This window comes from Poecilia reticulata, chromosome 3, assembly GCF_904066995.2.
Source record: "Poecilia reticulata chromosome 3, P_reticulata-male-v2, whole genome shotgun sequence".
Taxonomy (NCBI): domain Eukaryota; kingdom Metazoa; phylum Chordata; class Actinopteri; order Cyprinodontiformes; family Poeciliidae; genus Poecilia; species Poecilia reticulata.
Window position 1 is genome coordinate 36,657,539 of NC_088832.1, and position 21,796 is coordinate 36,679,334.

Here is a 21,796-nt window from a genome sequence, read left to right on the forward strand (position 1 = left end):
GTTTATATCTGATTTAACTTTTCCCATCATTTTCATGTAATGGTAAACTTTTGCACATGTTGAGTTGTGTGTAATGCAGTGCACAGAGTTTTTTGTCGCTACACACACTTTGTACATGAGGCTCCTGGACTCTAAGTCTGCTTCTCATTTGTTTTCATTCACCGTAGATCGCTGCATCCTTTAACCAAAACATGACAGCGGTATCCCATGAAAATAATTCAGCTTGGTTTATCAACTCCGCACCAATTCACCACAGATGTTGTCTGGAAACATAATAAAAAACATCCAGTTTATACTGTTGAGGAAATAATTTTTATTTTGAGTGTTTAATACGGTTTAAACTTTTTTGAACAAAGTTCTTAATTTTGAACAGGTTTCTGTTAGTGATTTAAAACTAAACTATTGCTGGGTAAGTATTCAAAGTACCAAAGAAAATAGAGGTCTGCAGGAGAGCTTCCGCTGGGACCCCTGTGGTGTTATCAGAAAGGACAGGAGGCCATAAAATTAAAATATGCGGGAAGGCAAGGCAGTATCACTTGAATCACTCTGGAAAAAAGAAATTTACCCAGTTCACGGGAGATCAGAAATCTTCCGTGAACATCTGGGATGGTATAAAAACTGAATACAACATAGAATGTTTTAAACCACTAACATTTAATTTGTAAGACATTTTTCTTAGTTATTAATAACAAGCTCTGATTAGAAATTGTATTTAGTTTTAGAATTATTAATTTAGTCAATGATGAATGTATTCGAAATTGTATTATCTGTGACTATATCAGAATCAAATGGAAATTATGTGATATGAAAATGTTTTGTTAACTATTAGAAAATTGCTCAGGTTTATTGTGAATGATTGTCTTAATTTTTATTTGAACATTCTATTCTGTTGATTGTATGTATTACTTTTTGGTTTTATATCAGGACTAAATCTTGAGGTGCTGGGTGCAGAAGAACAAATTGGGTTCGTGGAGATATAGAATTAAAAGTTTGTTCCTGAGAAAGCGGGAGAGATGCCAGAATTTCACAGCTACCTGTGAAATTACCTTCCTCTGTTTCTCTTTGCACAGATGGCTTTAGAACCGCAGGAGGCCGGATAGCCTCTCCACTCCTTTTGTTTAACACGAAGGAGCAAATGTCTTTTGATCTTGGTAATAAAAAAGGGAAGTTTTGTTTCTCAGACACTCAAAAATAGCTTCCAGTTGGTCAAGCAGAGGTACACCTTATTTGAATACATTAAAGAGGAAAACACGCCTACAAGTATAAAAATTTGTGCGCAGGGGGAACAATTCAGAAAAAAGCTGATTTAGGTGGCTTGTGCACCAGCTTTCTCCAAAGACGCGCCTTTGCCCTTTCTCTATCTTCTTTGTCTCAGGTAATGAATGTATGTCTCTGCTTTTCTCCAGTTTTCTGTTGTATCTTCATACTTTGTCCATATTGGATTAAATTCTGCAATTCTGTGACATCATCACGCATTGTTGTGTTTTTGTGTCCACACGTGGCCTGCTGAGAGAACCTGGGATCCAACAGGAAGAGAGAGCCAGATTTAACCACAAATAATTCTTCCTTAACATTTGGGGGCTCGTGCCGGTTCCAAAATCTCAGCGGGCGGCTGTGGGGCCCTGATTGATTCGTCTCGGCCTGATGCTACGGTGTGGTAAGGCGGTATTTTATTATTTTGATTGTCTGCAGCGCCATTTCGTTTGGCCCTGGCGGATTGATCTTGCTGTGCGGCGTCACAGAAAAATAGAGGCTGCTGCGGTGTAATGTAGTTCCTCCCAAAAAGAGTTCATAGTTAGCATTTTTTTAATAAATAAACACTAGAGGGAACCAGTGGCGGGTTCAAGCAGAAGATGGGCGCAGTCTCCGTCGTAAGCTAGGTTTTTGATTCGTGACCTTCAGGAATTTTACTGTGCCTGAAAATAACGAATTTTAATTGGATTTATATTGTGTATTTTAGGCAGTGGTGGAGAAAGTACTCAAAAAATGTGCTTAAGTAAAAGTACAAATACACAGACAAAAATGTACTCAAGTAAAAGTAAAAGTACCACATTTGTCAGGTTCTGTGTTTTCCCCATGTTGTGACTTTTTTACACTTATATGTTGTTCAGTATGATAAGTGACTGATTTACAATTATATGTTAAGCATAAATTACATGATTATTATTTATTGAATTGAACATGATTGTATATAATTACAAGGATGAAGTGAAATATATTTAAGTGCAAGACATGATTTATTTGAATAGAAGAAGTCTTTTATTTTGAAGAATGCTTAAGTATCTGGTTCTGTTTTGTCACTATCTTGCTTTGTTGATATTTTGGTTGTCTTGGTTACGAACAGCTGTTGCCGTTATCAGCTGTCGCCGTTTTCTCTCTTCAATAAAGAACTGAACAGAAAGGTTCAGTAAAAGACATACGAGCCTCCGTTTTGTTTGAAGAAGCTTCACTCCGTAACACCCCATTTATTTTTGTTAGTCTTTTCTTTATTTTGGTTTCGAATTTTTTTTTTTAAATCATGGATGGAACCGTCGTTCCGCCTGGTGTCCACCAGATGGCACCTGCACGCAGAACCCCTGAGAAGTTGCTGGGTTCAACCCGTACTCACACCTGCGGCTCGTTTAGGAGGCGTGGACTACGGATATAAGCAGCAGCACCTCTTCGTCTCATCGCCTGAGTGTTTGCTTACCTCGGTAACATTCGTTCCAGAAATAGGCCTTCTGTGATCTGCTCCAGTCTAACCCCTTGTTGTTTTCCTCATCAGATTATCCTGCCACCTCCTCGTTGCTCTGGTGTGACCCATCGTTGCTGGGTTCTGAGTGAGTGTGCCTTCCCCGCCTTCGTGGATCGTCAACCTCCTGTGTGTTTCCCCGACGCTGTCGGTACCGGCCAGACGCCACTCCTCGTGTGTACCTACCTCCTGTGTCCTCCCTCGACGCTGTCGGTGTTACCGGCCAGACGCCACTCCTCGTGTGTGTGCGTTTTCCCCCTTCGTTGATCCATCTCCGGTGGATTCCCCTTCGGGAGACCACGGGTCTGGAGACCCACACCCGAACCCCCCGGAGAACTACTGACGGACTTAGTTCCAGGTCGTCCTCTCAAGGGGAGCTACCTGACCGCTCTCCTACGAGCTCACTGCCTACGCTCCACTTCATCCACATCACCTCCCTTCCAAGTAAGCCCTCATCAGTTATTCCCCGGAAATCACCGTTGATCTCCTCCTAACTCTGTGTCTCCTGTTGACAGTAAGACGACCCGGTCCGCTGATCCAGTATTCATTATCTACTTCCTATTCTTTCAATAAACCATCATTGTATTTTACTTGCCTGTCTGACTGTGTTCTTGCATGTGGGTTCGAAAGCTAAGTCCCAACATGACAGAACACTCAGGCCAATTCACGACCGCCGCAGACGCAATCAGACGGGCTATTTCCGATCAACTCGCCCTCATCCAGTCCCACGACGCAGCTCTAAGAGAGCTAGGTAATCGCCAAGCTGAGACAAACTGCCAACTAAATGAACTCTCTTAACTTCCTACAGAGTTCCTCTCAACAGAGCTCTAACCGCTCCTCAGCCTCCTCGTCGGCTCAACCAGCAGCCCCGGATCCACCCGGCCGTTCCGGATTCTCAGGTAAAATAAAGAAAATTCAAGGATTTATTCTCCAATGTACAATAGTATTCAACCATTCACCTCACAGCTTCCCCCATGATGATGCTAAAATATCATACTTGTTATCCCTATTGACGGGCCGAGCCCTAGAGTGAGCGGAAGCCAGGTTTTCCACGGCATCTAATTGTGGATGTACATACCCCGAATTCTTAGCAGAGTTTAAACAAGTGTTTTGTCAGGAGACCAAAAAGACGGCGGCTTCTAGAGAATTACATGGGCTAAAGCAGGGTAAAGTGAGTGTCTCTGACTTTGCCATTGATTTCCGGATTAAAGCCGCTGCTTCCGGCTGGAACCCCGTGGCCCTAAAGAGTGCCTTTTTTCATGGGCTTAACGAACAGATCAAAGACGAACTGGCCACTTTGGATGAAACGCAGTCGCTAGATGATTTCATTAATTTAACCATAAGACTAGATAATCGAATCCGAGCCAGAATCAGGGAACGAACTCACCAAGGCTCACCTTCACGTTTGGCTCGAGCTAGTGCTCGCTCTGCTGTTCAACAGTCACCACTGCCTCCTCCCCCTCATGAACCCGAGCCCATGCAACTGGGACACACCAGACTCTCGCCCGAGAAACGTCAAAGGAGGATGCGCTCTCGACTCTGCCTCTACTGCGGTGAGCCCAGCCACATTATTGCTAACTTTCCCGTCCGTTTAAATCAGGTCCGGCAGTAAAAGCGGGGAGACTGCCGGAACAACCTACGACCAAACCCCACCTCAACATACCGGTTACACGCTTCCACAATCATGATTCACTTTCCCTATCTGCACTCATTGATTCTGGCTGTGAACAGAACCTCATTAGCTCCGAAATAGTTCACCAATTCACCATTGTAACTGAACCCTTACCGGTTCCTCTTCGGGTCTCTGCCCTGGACGGTAGGAGCCTGCCACAGGTCACCCACCGGACCAAGCCTCTGCGCCTACTGATCTCAGGTAACCACACGGAAGAAATAGTTTTCTTTGCCTTCCCCTCGTCCAGCTCCCCCATAGTCCTTGGTTTCAACTGGCTGACTACACATAACCCCCAAATTGATTGGGTGGAGGCCAGGATTTGCTCCTGGTCTTCTAGGTGTCACTCTACCTGCCTCCGGTCTGCTGTTCCCTCGCCGACCGCTTGTCAGGTTCTGGCAGATGTGGATCCACCTGACGTCTCCAGCGTCCCCAGTGAGTACCATGATCTTGTGACTGTGTTTATTAAAGACAAGGCTCTCTCTCTGCCGCCTCACAGACCCTATGACTGCGCCATCGACCTCCTGCCGGGGGCGCCTCTGCCTAATAGTAGGCTGTATAACATCTCCAGATCCGAAAGACAGTCTATGGAGGAGTACATCAACAAGTCCCTCGCGGCCGGCATCATTCGAACCTCGTCATCTCCTCTGGGGGCAGGGTTCTTCTTCGTTGGGAAGAAAGACGGATCCCTGAGACCCTGCATCGATTATAGAGGGCTAAACCAAATCACAGTGAAGAATAAGTATCCGCTACCCTTGCTCTCCTCTGCTTTCGAGCCCGTCCAGGGGGCTACTATCTTCACAAAATTAGATCTTAGGAACGCTTATCACCTCCTCCGTATCAGAGAGGGGGATGAATGGAAGACTGCGTTCAAGACCCCCATGGGCCACTATGAATACTTAGTCATGCCCTTCGGCTTGTCCAACGCCCCATCCTTTTTTCAAGCGTTGGTGAATGACGTCCTCCGGGACTTTATCAACGTTTTCGTATTTGTCTACCTCGACGACATTTTAATCTACTCTAGGTCCCTCGTTGAGCACCAGAAACATGTTCGCCAGGTTTTACAACGGTTGCTTGAGAACAAGCTCTATGTGAAAGCTGAAAAGTGTGAATTCCACCGGCCGTCAGTAACCTTCCTCGGCTACGTCCTTGAGAGCGGTCAGGTAAAAGCAGCCGACGATAAGATCAAGGCAGTCCTGGACTGGCCCCAACCTGAATCACGAAAACAGTTACAACGCTTCCTAGGTTTCGCCAACTTCTACAGACGGTTTATTCGGAATTACAGTCAAACTGCTTCCCCCCTGACAGATCTCACATCCACTAAGAAAACGTTCAGTTGGACTCCACAAGCTGAGGCAGCCTTCGCGGAGCTCAAGTCCCGGTTCGCCAGGGCCCCTGTACTCATCCAGCCCGACCCCAGTAAACAATTTGTAGTGGAGGTTGACGCCTCAGATACTGGGGTCGGGGCTGTACTCTCTCAAGCCACAGAGACTGACCACAAACTGCATCCTTGTGCCTTGTCACCGGGCTCCCCACGTCTAAAGGTATGACCACCATCTTCATCCCGCTCAAGAAATTACCCACCGCAGCTCAGACCGCCATGTTGCTCTTAAAGCATGTTTTTAGACTCCACGGAATACCCCAAGAAATCCTATCTGATCGCGGTCCTCAGTTTGTTTCTCAGGTCTGGCGCCAGTTCTGCTCCGCCCTGGGGGCCAAAGTGGCTCTCAGCTCTGGTTACCACCCACAATCTAACGGACAAACAGAACGCATGAACCAGGAGTTGGAGGCCACCTTACGATGCCTCACCTCCACCAACCCCGATGACTGGGCCCAACACCTTCACTGGGTTGAGTATGCACACAATAGCCACATTTCCGCTGCCACTGGTCTTTCGCCGTTCGAAATAGTCCTGGGATATCAACCACCACTCCTACCCTCCGACGAAGCCAGTACCTCCGTCACTTCTGTTCAGCACCACATCCGCAAAACCCATAAAATCTGGAATGACGCCATCACCGCTCTCAACAATACGTCCGCCGTTAACAAACGGCTAGCCGACCGACGGCGGACCCCTGCCCCGACATACTCCGTTGGACAGAAGGTATGGCTATCTACTCGTGATATCCCTCTTAAATCCATGTCTAAGAAATTATCCCCCAGATTTATTGGTCCATTCGAGATTCTGGCGCTCGTGGGACCCTCGGCGGTGCGGCTCCGACTTCCCCAGTCCCTACGAGTCCATCCTACCTTCCACGTGTCCCAGATCAAACTTGTCCTCTCCACCGAACTGGTGTGACCCATCGTTGCTGGGTTCTGAGTGAGTGTGCCTTCCCCCCCTTTGTGGATCGTCAACCTCCTGTGTGTTTCCCCGACGCTGTCGGTGGTACCGGCCAGACACCACTCCTCGTGTGTGTGCGTTTTCCCCCTTCGTTGATCCATCTCCGGTGGATTCCCCTTCGGGAGACCACGGGTCTGGAGACCCACACCCGAACCCCCCGGAGAACTACTCTGACGGACTTAGTTCCAGGTCGTCCTCTCAAGGGGAGCTACCTGACCGCTCTCCTACGAGCTCACTGCCTACGCTTCACTTCATCCACATCACCTCCCTTCCAAGTAAGCACTCATCAGTTATTCCCCGGAAATCACAGTTGATCTCCTCCTAACTCTGTGTCTCCTGTTGACAGTAAGACGAGCCGGTCCGCTGATCCAGTATTCATTATCTACCTCCTGTTCTTTCAATAAACCATCATTGTATTTTACTCGCCTGTCTGATTGTGTTCTTGCATGTGGGTTCGAAAGCTAAGTCCCAACATGACAACATTAACATTTGTACTTAAGTAAAAAAGTCCTGGCTTTTAAAAATACTTAAGTATTAAAAGTAAAAGTACTTGCTGAATACATAACCTAGTCGCTAATATTAAGTGTGCCGAATTTTAATACATCAGAAATGTGCCATTTTAATAAACAATGCCACAGATTAAACATGTTCTTATTGTGTTTATTCTCTAACAGTTTAGACTTCGATGTGATTCTATGAATCATAATTTCAGGGATGGAAACATCTCGTCTCCTGTCCTAACATAGCATGAACTTCACTGGTGACATTTGTTTAGAAAGAAATCCAACTGAAAGGGGGTGGAAAGAAGGTGTGGGGGGAGGACATGGAACCAAGGAGCCACGTAGCAGAGTTGTAGTCTAGATCACCGAACCAGAGACCAAGACCAGCGCCCCACGCTAAATGACAATAAAATTAAGTGCACCTATCAAAATTTGTTCTCAGATTGATCTGAAAGATCCACATTCCCATAATAACACCTAGATATTAAATACTTAGAGCTGAAATAAATTTAACCAGTATCAATGCAAACTCTTTCATTCTAATTTTGCTTTCATCGCTGTGCTACAATCCGCAGAGGTCTCTTGTCATTCCTAAAAAGATAACGCCCTGGGCGGTTGCCCATGTCAGAAACCACAACTGTCTGCACCATTAAACCATGAAACATAGCAATTAACGGTAAACAACATTCAACTATGAACACTGTCCAATGACGCAACACTCAAGAAGGAGCACCGTGACTGTTTTCATCCTCCCTCCTGCTGCGATGTTTGCCACCATGACAGGAGACAAATGGCAACCTTGATGAGGTCACAAGGAAAGGAGCCACAGCCAAATACCTCCAACGAAGAAGGCAAGTCCTGAGAAGCCAGCTCAATTGCAAGAACAAGATCCGTGCAATAAACAGCTATGCCTTACCAGTAATCAGATACCCTGCCGGAATAATTAGTTGGCCAATGGAAGAGATGAAGGCCACGGATGTTAAGACTAGGAAGCTACTAACCATGCATGGAGGGTTCCACCCCAAATCCAGCACCCTGAGACTGAACACGAGCCGTAAGGAAGGAGGCAGAGGACTAGTGAGTGTGAGAGCCACTGTCCAGGATGAAACATCCAAGATCCATAAATACATCAAGGACAAAGCCTCAACGGACGATGTGCTCAGCGAATGTCTCAGACAATGGGGAACAGAAGACAAGGTGCTGGAGGTACCATCATGGGAGGACATCTCAGTCCAGAAATGTGCAGTTCTAGGCACAGCCAAGATACTGGAGGAGAACCCTCAAGCTCCCAGGCCTCTGGTAGAGGACCCGAGCTCAGAGGATGAAACAGACCACCCACAGAGGGTGAGAAGGGAATTTTTTATTTATATATATATATATGCACTGTAGTGTACACAAGAACAAAGAACAGCTCTCAGTGAGGCTTCAGTCCTTTAGATCAGTGTTTTTCAACCTTTTTTGAGCCAAGGTAGGTTATTTTAATTGAAAAATATCTCGAGGAACACCACCAACCAAAAATGTAAACAAAGATACTCTGTATACTCTATATTACATATATAGTCATTCTTATCAAAGTCTCTTGAATAGGAATCAAATAAACACAAAAATGCATTTTTATCACATTTTACATTTCTTATTTCAAATTGCACTAAACGTGTCCACTTCAAAAACACACCTGAACAGTGAAACAACACTGTGGGGTTAAATTTAAAGAAGTTGTAGAAACTTCAAAGTGTTTTACAAACTAATCCACAAGCATCTTAAAGCCAGAATACAGAAAATAATTATTATTCTGAAAGAAGCAACAATATTTGGGAAACATTTCACTTCATATTCACTGTTACAATATGAAGAGTTGCATGTACAAAATGTCTGTATATTTTACCACCTGGTGTGAAACCTGTGCATGTTTGGATGAAAACAGATGATTTCCTGGCAGAAACTGAAGACAAAACTCTTCCTCCACATCTCAGTTTCTCTGGTTCTAGTTTTTATAGTAACCAGACTAGAGAAGCTCACTTCACAGACATGTTGTGGGAAATGGACTCATGTTCTTTCCAACTCCTGCTGAGCTTCTCTGTCTTTTCCATCACTGCTAGATTCAAAGCTCTCACCGCTACCTGGAACATTCAGCATCACTAATTCTCTTGTTTTAATGTAAAATGCTCTGTACCTGCTGCCACCTAGTGGTGAGAACATTACATGATTACGCCGCTGCTACTGCTACAGCAGACACTCAAAGATGGCATTATTTGCAGATAATTCATTTTCAAAAAATCTTTTAAAACCAATTACCGTATTTTTCGGACTATAGAGCGCACCATAGAAGCGCCTTTTTTTTTTTTTTTTTAAACTGGAAGCTGCTCTCGATTTTCCATAAGGACCCAGCAGAGGGCAGCAGAGGGCGGCGTCCTAATAAATCTGCTGCATATATTAAGGACGCAGCCCTCCGTCTCCAAAGCCGAACCCTGGTTTCGTTCACACCGAGCTTAAATGCAGCGGCTCTATTTCCCTCCTGTAGAGCCAGATCGACAGCCCTCAACTTAAAAGCTGCATGATACGAGTCTGAAAACATTTCTCCATCATGCCTGCTGCTTAAAAATACCCCTGAACAGGTTGAAAATTAGCCGTTCTTCTTTGATTTACAATTTTGACTTCTAATGATTCACTTCCTGCTAGAGAGCCCCCTGGTGGTTGGAAAAAAATACACAGCAAAGCCACAGTGGGCTGCAATCCGCATGGTTCAAAGTTTAGAAAAAAAGTAGCAGCTTATAGTCCTAAAAATACGGTACCGTAGGTGAAATTGAATAATTTCCACGGCACACCTGACGATCACTGCGGAACAGTGGTTGAAAAACACTGATTTAGAACTTAGTAAAGATCCGTCCAGAAGAATCGGATCGTTCCTGAATGTCATATCACTATATTGCAGACTTTGGTCACAGCGTTGTCCCATATCTGCGACACCTCAGTCAAAACCTCCACACAATAATTCAGCCATGAGTGGCAACTGTTTTTCATCAGATGCAACATGTGTCTCTGTACAGCTAGCTTAGCTAGCATCACGTCCACAGATCTTACCTTTCTTTAAGCTTTCCTTCCAAGTGACGCTAAAAGTTGGATGAAGTCCCACCGTCTGTGAAAGCGAAGCGCTGCTGATTTTACATGTCGCCATATCTATGATTTATGCAGCTATTATATTACTGACATTAGACAGACATCTCCTCCCGCTCAGAGGAAACCACTGCGCATGTCTGGAGCTCCGCAGCGAGTAAAGGTGGAGCCGATGGGTGACAACAGACACTACGTCACGTTATTGCTGGGATTTTACGGCGCCACCTTAAATCCCTGAACTTCACATTTTAACGGATAGAAAGAGCAACGAGACTTGGATGTAACGAGTAACGCGAGAGTTTGTAGAAATGTAGTGAAGTAGAAAGTACAGATACTTACTGTAAAATGTAGTGGAGTAAAAGTAGAAAGTATCCATTATTAAATCTACTTAAGTAAAGTACAGATACACGAAAACTGTACTTAAGTCCCACCACTGATTTTAGGCAGCATTAGCTTGTATCAGCCAGGAAATTTAAAACTCGTTTCCGTTGGACTGATAATTATTTCCCCTGGACATTAATAAAGTTTATTCATTCATTCATTTGGTCATAATTTCATGCCAACAGAAATACATAATTAGACTGAACAAAAACATTTTCTCTGCTCTGCTGAACTTTCAGTAAATAATTTGTATAAATTTAAATTTTCGTTTTTCCTGTTTTGTGTTTAATGAGTTTGGACTCAATATGTTGACATGAAGCAGAGAATCAGTGACAAAATGTGGGAGATGATCAAACATTAACTCTTTATTACAAACTGAAGCAAACTGCATATGTGTGTTCTAGTGGGTCTTGGATTCTGGTGGTCTGTGGTTCTGGTGGGTCTGTGGTTCAGGTGGTCTGTGGTTCTGGTGGGTCTGTGGTTCTGGTGGGTCTGTGGTTCAGGTGGTCTGTGGTTCAGGCGGGTCTGTGGTTCTGGTGGGTCTGTGGTTCTGGTGGGTCTGTGGTCCTGGTGGGTCTGTGGTTCTGGTGGTCTGTGGTTCTGGTGGGTCTGTGGTTCAGGTGGTCTGTGGTTCAGGCGGGTCTGTGGTCCTGGTGGGTCTGTGGTTCAGGTGGTCTGTGGTTCAGGCGGGTCTGTGGTTCTGGTGGTCTGTGGTTCAGGTGGGTCTGTGGTTCAGGTGGTCTGTGGTTCAGGCGGGTCTGTGGTTCTGGTGGGTCTGTGGTTCTGGTGGGTCTGTGGTCCTGGTGGGTCTGTGGTTCTGGTGGTCTGTGGTTCTGGTGGGTCTGTGGTTCAGGTGGTCTGTGGTTCAGGCGGGTCTGTGGTCCTGGTGGGTCTGTGGTTCAGGTGGTCTGTGGTTCAGGCGGGTCTGTGGTTCTGGTGGTCTGTGGTTCAGGTGGGTCTGTGGTTCTGGTGGGTCTGTGGTTCAGGTGGTCTGTGGTTCAGGCGGGTCTGTGGTTCTGGTGGGTCTGTGGTTCTGGTGGGTCTGTGGTCCTGGTGGGTCTGTGGTTCTGGTGGTCTGTGGTTCTGGTGGGTCTGTGGTCCTGGTGGGTCTGTGGTTCTAGTGGGTCTCTGGTTCAGGTGGGTCTGTGGTTCTGGTGGGTCTGTGGTTCTGGTGGGTCTGTGGTTCTGGTGGGTCTGTGGTTCAGGTGGTCTGTGGTTCAGGCGGGTCTGTGGTTCTGGTGGGTCTGTGGTTCTGGTGGGTCTGTGGTTCAGGTGGTCTGTGGTTCAGGCGGGTCTGTGGTTCTGGTGGGTCTGTGGTTCTAGTGGATCTTGGATTCTGGTGGGTCTATGGTTCTGGTGGTCTCTGGTTCTGGTGGGTCTGTGGTTCAGGTGGTCTGTGGTTCAGGTGGTTCTGGTGGGTCTATGGTTCTGGTGGTCTCTGGTTCTGGTGGTCTGTGGTTCAGGTGGTCTGTGGTTCAGGTGGTTCTGGTGGGTCTATGGTACTGGTGGTCTGTGGTTCAGGTGGTCTGTGGTTCAGGTGGTCTGTGGTTCAGGTGGTTCTGGTGGGTCTATGGTTCTGGTGGTCTCTGGTTCTGGTGGTCTGTGGTTCAGGTGGTCTGTGGTTCAGGTGGTTCTGGTGGGTCTATGGTACTGGTGGTCTGTGGTTCAGGTGGTCTGTGGTTCAGGTGGTCTGTGGTTCAGGTGGTTCTGGTGGGTCTATGGTTCTGGTGGTCTCTGGTTCTGGTGGTCTGTGGTTCAGGTGGTCTGTGGTTCAGGTGGTCTGTGGTTCAGGTGGTTCAGGTGGTTCTTGGATTCTGGTGGTCTCTGGTTCTGGTGGTCTGTGGTTCAGGTGGTTCTGGTGGTCTGTGGTTCAGGTGGTCTCTGGTTCTGGTGGTCTGTGGTTCAGGTGGTCTGTGGTTCAGGTGGTTCTTGGATTCTGGTGGTCTCTGGTTCTGGTGGTCTGTGGTTCTGGTGGTCTATGGTTCTGGTGGTCTGTGGTTCAGGTGGTCTGTGGTTCAGGTGGTCTGTGGTTCAGGTGGTTCTTGGATTCTGGTGGTCTCTGGTTCTGGTGGTCTGTGGTTCTGGTGGTCTATGGTTCTGGTGGTCTGTGGTTCAGGTGGTCTCTGGTTCAGGTGGTCTGTGGTTCAGGTGGTCTGTGGTTCAGGTGGTTCTTGGATTCTGGTGGTCTGTGGTTCAGGTGGTCTGTGGTTCTGGTGGTCTGTGGTTCAGGTGGTCTCTGGTTCTGGTGGTCTGTGGTTCAGGCGGGTCTCTGTGGACAGGTGTGGCCCACCGGGCGGCAGTAGCAGATGGCGTTGTAGAAGCGGCAGTAGCAGGTGTCACAGGGGTCGCAGCAGGGCAGTGAGTAACCCAGACAGAACTGCTGGTGAGGGATGCAGCGGCGAGGCGAACGCACGGCTCTGCCTTGCTGCTGCAGCGCAGACGAGTCCTGCAGGACAAGGGAAAATACCCACAGTTGGGTCAATTTGATGCAAAATTACAAATAGCTGCAGAGGACAGTTCTGCACCTCATTGTTGGAGCCCACTTCCATCAGCAAGCGGTCTTCCTCTGAGTCCACAGGAAGGAGACCGCCATCTTGAAGAGGGCTGGGGGCGTGGCCTCTATCTGCAGACACAGGAAGGACAAACTGCTTAGTACCTGAAACAGTCCAACGTTTCGTTAGATGTTTTCTACACGAATCTGCTCTGCAAAGCTCCAGGTTGAAACTGGAACCATGACCACCAGTAATTCTGGAGGGGGGGATTCAAGCTCTCTGATTGGACGTCTGTCACTGACCGATGTCAGCCAGGTAGGCGGCGTCGGGGCGGACGGCGGCCGCTGGGCCGTCGTCCAGCCGGATTCCTCCGTGGACCAGGGAGGCGGCCGGCTGCAGCAGACTGGAGGAGGCGCAGCAGAGCAGCAGCATGCCCAACATCCTGCTGCGGTCACCAAACACAAGAAGAAGAAAAATCTGCACTACAACTCCCACAATCCTCGGTGGCTCCAACAGCAGCTTCTGAAAGGAGGAAACAGGAAACAGAAGCAGTTTTATCTTCCTGTTAGGAAATCAGAAGAATTTGAGCCACGTTAAACAATCCAACAACAAGGTAGCCTTAAATTCAAGCAAACAGTAAATATAATTATTACAACCCTAACAACTAAATTACAACAATTACATAAAGAGCAGCTGATGCTGAGTTTCTAGCTGTTGTCCCAAGTTGGATATTAACTTTAGCTAAAAGAACACTTTTAATAAATTACCAGCATATTTAAAGATAACAACATTAATAAACAGCACAGCTATAACTATGAGCTGCATAGTTATATTCATTTAGACTGACTGGCTGCAGCTCTGCTTGTCCTTCAGAAACATTTCAGAAATGAAAACGCTCCAAATATCATTTTTCTCCTTTTCCATTCACTGGATCTCAGTTACTCTGGATGCATCTGGAAAAGGTTCTGGTCGGTCTGTGGTTCTGCTGAACTTTCTGTAAAGTGCAGATTTGATTGGTCCCCTGCATGTTTGTGGTTGGGCAGCGTCGACATGATTGCTTTGGGTCCCACCCACCCGACTGGTGGAACGGAGGGACTGCAGTGAGTCGGGGATCTCAGTGCAACCGGAGGGGTGAGGGTGGCCCCCATAGACAGGACACGGTTTCATGCCTATGGTTGCACCCATCCCCCACGGCGCCATGGGGTTGTGTGGCTTGGAGGAAGGGTGTACGGGTTAAGGGAGGGGTGTACGGGTTAAGGGAGGGTGTACGGGTTAAGGGTGTACGGGTTAAGGGAGGGGTGTACGGGTTAAGGGTGTACGGGTTAAGGGTGTACAGGTTAAGGGAGGGGTGTACGGGTTAAGGGAGGGGTGTACGGGTTAAGGGAGGGGTGTACGGGTTAAGGGTGTACGGGTTAAGGGAGGGGTGTACGGGTTAAGGGTGTACGGGTTAAGGGAGGGGTGTACGGGTTAAGGGAGGGGTGTACGGGTTAAGGGTGTACGGGTTAAGGGAAGGGTGTACGGGTTAAGGGAGGGGTGTACGGGTTAAGGGAGGGGTGTACGGGTTAAGGGAGGGGTGTACGGGTTAAGGGTGTACGGGTTAAGGGTGTACGGGTTAAGGGTGTACGGGTTAAGGGAAGGGTGTACGGGTTAAGGGTGTACGGGTTAAGGGAAGGGTGTACGGGTTAAGGGAGGGGTGTACGGGTTAAGGGTGTACGGGTTAAGGGAAGGGTGTACGGGTTAAGGGAAGGGTGTACGGGTTAAGGGAAGGGTGTACGGGTTAAGGGAGGGGTGTACGGGTTAAGGGTGTACGGGTTAAGGGTGTACGGGTTAAGGGAAGGGTGTACGGGTTAAGGGAGGGGTGTACGGGTTAAGGGTGTACGGGTTAAGGGAAGGGTGTACGGGTTAAGGGAAGGGTGTACGGGTTAAGGGAGGGGTGTACGGGTTAAGGGTGTACGGGTTAAGGGTGTACGGGTTAAGGGTGTACGGGTTAAGGGTGTACGGGTTAAGGGTGTACGGGTTAAGGGTGTACGGGTTAAGGGTGTACGGGTTAAGGGTTAAGGGAAGGGTGTACGGGTTAAGGGAGGGGTGTACGGGTTAAGGGTGTACGGGTTAAGGGTGTACGGGTTAAGGGAAGGGTGTACGGGTTAAGGGAGGGGTGTACGGGTTAAGGGTGTACGGGTTAAGGGAAGGGTGTACGGGTTAAGGGAGGGGTGTACGGGTTAAGGGTGTACGGGTTAAGCACGTTCCCCTGGACGGGCTGGATGGTCGTGTCTCTGACGATAATCATGGAGCAGATCTTGGTGACGCCTAACCCAGCCAGATGTCCAGGTTTGGCATTTGGAAACTTGAAATAATTTGTTGGGGACGACAAAGACAAAAACTTCAATCTCAAGATTTACATCAATAATCTTTTTAGCTTTTCAGTCCTGATCAGATGATCGTTATAGATAATAATATAGTTTTTATTTGTAACATTCCTACCGCTATGGAAAGAACTTAAAACTTTTTATAGTTTCATAGTAAAAATAAAAGGCAATATTTTCATATATTATAATAGAAAATTAGTTAATTTGTTTAATTGTTTATTTTTTATGCATATTTTTTGTAGATTTTTATAACAATATTTTTCCCTTTTTATAATTACTATTAATTTTTTCTCAGGGTAAAAAATTTTATTGTATTTTTCTTTATTCTTTCAATCTGCAGATCCATCAGTTTATTCTATTTTACTTGTTTCTGTTTTTGCAAATAAATTTTGCTTTATTCTGATTGATATCTCCACCTCATTATTATTATTATTATTATTATTATTATTATTATTATTATTGTTATTATTGTTATCATTATTATTGTTATTATTGTTATTATTATTATTAATGGATGACTAAAATTATCACTGTTTAGAATCAAACAATCTTAAATTTCAGCCAGAATAATAATTTGGAAAAAATATGATGGAAGCAACATTTTCCTCCAGTGTTTCACATCATCATCATCATCATCATCATCATCATCATCATCATCATCATCATCATCATCATCACCATCATCATCACCATCATCATCATCATCATCATCATCATCATCATCATCATCATCATCATCAACTCAGCGGATCCTAATAGAAAAGAGCAGAATGATGAACTCACCTTGTGGCTGAGGCGGTTGAGTCGCTGCGTTTCTGTCTGGAGGAAGTGAAGCTGATTTAAAGCCCATCAACAGGAAGAGGTCACATGACCAGCTGGGGGCGTCGCCGTGTTAAACATTACTGACATGAGTTAACTTGAGATCTTCAGCCGTATAAAAAGCTGTTATTAGTTATTATTCCCAGTTGGCTAAATGAGAGGAATTTTACTAGAACTTCAGCAACAGAACCGGTCCAGCAGAGCAACGGGTCCAGGCTCGGTTCTGTCCGGCTTGAAGAGTCAGAACCAGATGCGCTGACGTGAGACCAGAACTAAAACAAACCAATCAGAAGATTATAACAAGAAAGATACAAGAAATAAAAAGCTTAATGTCGACATGAGCAGCAACATCCACCCAAACCCCCAAACCATGAAACCCCAAAACCCAAACGGCGAGGCTCTTGCTAGCTTTAATGGTTAGCTTTCATGGTTAGCTCTAACGGTTAGCTTTCATTGTTAGCTTTAATGGTTAGCTTTCATTGTTAGCTTTCATGGTTAGCTCTAACGGTTAGCTTTCATTGTTAGCTTTCATTGTTAGCTTTCATTGTTAGCTTTAATGGTTAGCTTTCATTGTTAGCTTTCATGGTTAGCTTTCATTGTTAGCGTTAATGGTTAGCTTTCATTGTTAGCTCTAACGGTTAGCTTTAACGGTTAGGTTTTAATTGAATAATGAGATGTGTCTGCATTAATGAACAGGAATTATTTGACAGTTCTGTATATTTCTGACAAAGAAAAAGGGATGAATGTATTTTCAAATCAAATCAAGTTTTTTTTAACAATCTGCTGTCAAAGCTATAATCACTTAAAGCTAAAAGATTTCCAGACATGAAGACAATCAAGATACGGTATAAACGATGAAAGAGAAGTCGATGCTTTATGAAAACATGAAACGTTGCAGCAGGTGAAATGAACCAGCTGGTGTCAGATTTAAACACACTCAGGGTTTCAGCTGTTTTGCAGTTTTCAGAAAATTTATTTTAGACTTGTGGTGCATAGAAGTTGAATGCTGCTTCTCCATGATTGATCCTGGTTCTGGTTCTGCAGACCAGAACCAGAACCAGAAGACCTGAGAGGTCTGGAAGGAAATAAAAAGAATAAAAACGGTTTGACAAGCACAGCAAAAAAAATAGTTGATGAGACTCAAACTGATCTGGAAGTAAAAAACAAAATGTCAGTTTTCAATTGGGACTCTTCAGAACCAGCCAGACGGTCCAGATTCTGGATAATCTGGACCGTTTTAGGGTTAAATGGCTTCAACTGTTTGGTAATAATACCAATAAATATGAATAATAATAAATGGCTGCCAGTCAGTGAGATAATTAAAAACCATTTATAAACTGTTGATGCAGCTGGAGCGGATGAGAACAGATGAAGGGATGAGTTCTGGTCCAGAGTTCTGGTCCAGAGTTCTGGTCCAGTTCATTGCAGCTAAATCTAGAACTGATGAAGCTGCTGTTTGAGTTTTGCAGCTGATGAAATCTGGCTTTACTTTCTTCTCTGACTGATAGGAACCCAGGATTTGTATCCAGTCCAGCTTCTAAACCCAGGAATCAGTTCAGATCAGTGTGGACCAGAACCCAGTTCTGGGCCTCAGCAGGCCGGACCGGTTCTTGTTTCTGGGTCAAAGCATGTGGGGATGTGAATGTGCTTCATTGTGAGGAGTCACATGTCGTCCTGTCAGCTGATCTGCGTGTTGTGAGGACGGCGGTTCGGACTGAGCGCGCTCATTAGAGCCAGTAATCTCTCTCTCCGTTGCTGTGATTGGAGAACATTAGCTCGGCTGCTTCCTCCATTACTGCCAATCTGCTGCTTCCTGCAGCTCATTAGCTGCCATCTGCAAACATGGCGCCGATTCTCTGAAGAGTGACATGCTGATGACATCACAGCTGCACTCAGCACAGACGCGGCGAGAAGCGGGAGCTGCAGGCGGCGCAGGTTTAATCAGACCACTGATTATGGAAACCAGCTTAATGCACATGTTTACTTCGTTCCCTTCCTGTTGGAAGTGGTTGGACTGTCGTCATAGTAACAGGAGGAGGTCAACAGGCCAAAAGTCAAAAACCTGATTAAAATAAATAATAATAAAGTCTGGAACGGCTGAATGAGAAAACCTTTTCTCTCTGGAAACAAGATGGCCGCCAAACTGAAGTTAGCAGAGATGAGACTTCTGGGACAGTGTCCTCTGGAGAGACGAGACCAGACGGGAGATGTTGGACCAAGCTGGAGGAAACCAGAAACAGCACAGTGGTGGAGGTATTATGATCTGGGCTGGTTAGGGTAACCCTAACCCGAGGAGTTTGATGGACCCTCCAGCTCCACCGAGGCCCGAAGGCATGATGCTGCCACTGCCAGGCTCTGCAGCGACTTTGTTGTTTTTCAGGATCTTCAGAGTTTCACACATTTTCAGTCACGACCAAAAGGTTTAAAGTTGGACCACAAACGTCCCGAGTTTTTCTCGTGTAATTTTCCACCATTCGGGTTCCCACTGTTCTTCTAAACTTATTTTAGATTTTTCTCTAGTCCAATCAGGGTCAAAACTATACAAACCTAAACAAACATTTTAGAGGCTATTTGAAGCTATTTCAAAACAATTTGAGTTTCTAGCTTTGAAAACTGGATTCACTAAAACTCAGCGTGGCAGTTACAGGGTTTCATTGACCACCTGCTGCTTTCTGTCCAAATATCCAACTGGCCTAAATAAAAATGAATTAGTTTTGTTAGATTTAAGTCTAGACTGGTTGACAGCATCTTGAGATGGATGAAAAACTGATTCTTCAAATATCACCCAGTTAATTAACTACCCCCCTAATAAATGCCCTCTAAAATCATCACTAGATTTAATTATGACAAACGCATAAATATACAGGGAGTTTCTGCAAACGGCCTCAGTGACACTTTTGTTCATGAGTTGCTACATTTGAACTGGAACAGAGTCTCTTTTTCATAATGTTGACCGAACCTGGCATGAAGAGTTTTTAAGACTAATAAATAAACATGTTCCTGGACGTAAAATGAGGGTAAAGGGTGAAATTACCCCTGGTTTTATCACCCCTGGTTTTCTAACCCCTGGTTTTATTGCCCCTGGTTTTATTACCCCTGGTTTTCTAACCCCTGGTTTCCCCCAGATATTGGGGATCTGCTTAAACAAAGAGATGCAGCTGGGCTGGAACAATAAAACTGAAGAGCTGGATTTGTTTTAGGAAATTGAGAAATAAATGAACTTTATTAATTAAGAAAACAAAGTCAGATTATTTCCTTCACAAAAAATGTAAATGATCCAAAGAAATGTTGGACACAGTGAAACGGCTGATCAGGAGCCACTGAGGGACTTTCCAGGTTTAGTTTGGAATAAAAGCCAAATGGTTTCTGATAAATTAGCAGCTTTAAATTGTTTTAATGAGCATTTCTGTTGGTTCTCTATTTGATTATTTAAATTCCTCTGACCCAAATGTTAATACTGATGAGCAGTTTCTGAATAATGATTGTAAATTCACCACTTTTAATTTCCTCATATTTGTCCAGTTGAGGTTCTCAGAGAATTAAAAATACCAGAAAATCTGGAGCCTCTTTTCTAAGATTAGCAGCAGTTTAGTTTGTAGCAGAGCCACCGTCTCATATCTTAATCTAAGTTTAATCTCTAATAAAATCCTGAGTGTCTGGAAGTCAGCATTCGTTTTGCCTCCAGTCAGGAGTGGAGAATCGTCACAGGTAAATAATTACAGACCAATTTCTAAACTATGTATCCGATAAAAAAAAAATTAAAATTAGTTTCAGATCAACTGAAGATTTTTTTAGATTCTAATTGTGTTTTATAAAATGAATAGTCTGGTTACTGTTACTGCAACTTTAAAGGTTATTAATGATCATATTCAGGCCCAACAAAAAGCTTTGAGTTGCTGTTTATTGATGTATCTGACACTAAATCACACTTTTAATTGATATTCTACACAGGATTGTTCTCTCACATCCAGCCACCATGTGGGCAGCTGATTACCTGTCGATCAGAACCAGAGAGTCCAATTGGCCGGTTTCACTTCCTCTATTCGTACCATTTTAAATGGTGTCCCACAGGGCTCAGTTCTTGGCCACTTTTATTCTCTATTTGTATAAATAACTTGTGTGAAAATCTGTCAAACGGTTTTTATCATTTTTATGCAGATGATTTAGTGATTTGCTTTTACTGTAGTTCAAACCCGTTTACAAGCTGAAGTTGGTTCTGAATGTGGATCAGACAAAAGCAATGGATTTTCAAACCATCAGAGATCCCTCCACTGCTGCAGGGACACAAATTGAGTTTGTCAGTAATTATAAATATCTTGGCTTTATTTTAGATAAAGAGTTTTCTTTTAAAAATCACATAGCCAATTTGTTACAAACACTGAAAATGAAGTTTGGGTTTTATTACCGAAATGGTTGTTTTTCTCTTAAAGCTAAAGTCAACTGGTAGCTGCAACATTCCTGCCACTCCTGGATCATGTTTTATACATCTGTGTGTCGTCATGGCTGACATTTGGAGCTTCATCCACACTACGCTTCTATACTAAAAGTTGTAATTTAATACTATTTAAATACTACTAAAATACACTAAGCAAAAAAAAAGTTGTTCCAAAAAGGTACAGCTACATCAATCAAAGTGTGTTAAAATGTAGCAGTCTAAACTTTTTCACTTGGGATGAACGGCCCCAAAAAAACAAACGATTTGACAACAAAAATGGGAATTGTGTCACTTCAGGCTGCAGTAAATGTTGTCACACCCTCATCATGTCTGTCCAGCCAAAGCCTGCAGTTCATGTATAGGAGAAATAATTACATGTTGATGACATTTGAGGATATTTTAAATGTTTTTGTGGAATCCTGTATGCGGCCCAGCCTCACCACACTCTGCCTCCAGCGGCCCGCGGGTTGAGACCCCTGCTTTACCATGTCCAGCTAAAATGTACGGAAGCCTAGAAGTGACACATAGACCAAATAAAAATTGAGCTACATGACATAAAAAGGTGAAAAGTTAATGTTTTTGTTTGTTGATCATGTTACTACAATAAGAATATTATATTGTGATAACACGAAAGTTTTTGTTACAGCATGGTAAATGTGCCAATTATATTAACATATTATATTAATTGAAAAATTAAAGTTTCCCCAATGTGATAGCAGAGTATTTTTGGCAGCTCCAGGCTTCCGTAGTACAGTGATTATCATCATAGAGTGCAGATTGAAATTAATTGTTTCTGTTTATGAATTATCATGTGAGAAACATGGCGGAGATCCTCCCAGTTCCTCCTGACTCACCGTCACCTGACTGACACACACCGGCAGACAGCGCCTGTAGATCCCAGATCGAGTCGATCCTCGCAGCCCGGAAGTCAGGTGCAGGCAGCCCGCG

The 21,796-nt window shown here is 44.8% G+C and overlaps 1 protein-coding gene and 1 long non-coding RNA gene across 2 annotated transcripts; one reads left to right on the top strand and one right to left on the bottom strand.

Annotated features, from left to right (window-relative positions):
- The first annotated feature begins 1,940 nt into the window (after positions 1 to 1,940).
- Positions 1,941 to 4,733, top strand: LOC145551217 (uncharacterized). The gene is made up of 3 exons (XR_014087057.1): positions 1,941 to 2,693; positions 2,765 to 3,175; positions 3,247 to 4,733. It is a non-coding gene; the product is annotated as an uncharacterized LOC145551217 (long non-coding RNA).
- A 7,208-nt stretch (positions 4,734 to 11,941) lies between these two features.
- On the bottom strand, positions 11,942 to 21,791 carry agrp (agouti related neuropeptide). The gene is made up of 5 exons (XM_081605722.1): positions 21,703 to 21,791; positions 16,378 to 16,685; positions 13,531 to 13,750; positions 13,262 to 13,359; positions 11,942 to 13,182 (listed from the first exon to the last, which is right to left on the bottom strand). The coding sequence occupies exons 3-5, from the start codon at positions 13,667 to 13,669 to the stop codon at positions 12,994 to 12,996; spliced, it is 426 nt and encodes a 141-aa protein (XP_081461848.1). The 5' UTR covers positions 13,670 to 13,750; positions 16,378 to 16,685; positions 21,703 to 21,791; the 3' UTR covers positions 11,942 to 12,993.
- Between the last annotated feature and the right edge of the window lie 5 nt (positions 21,792 to 21,796).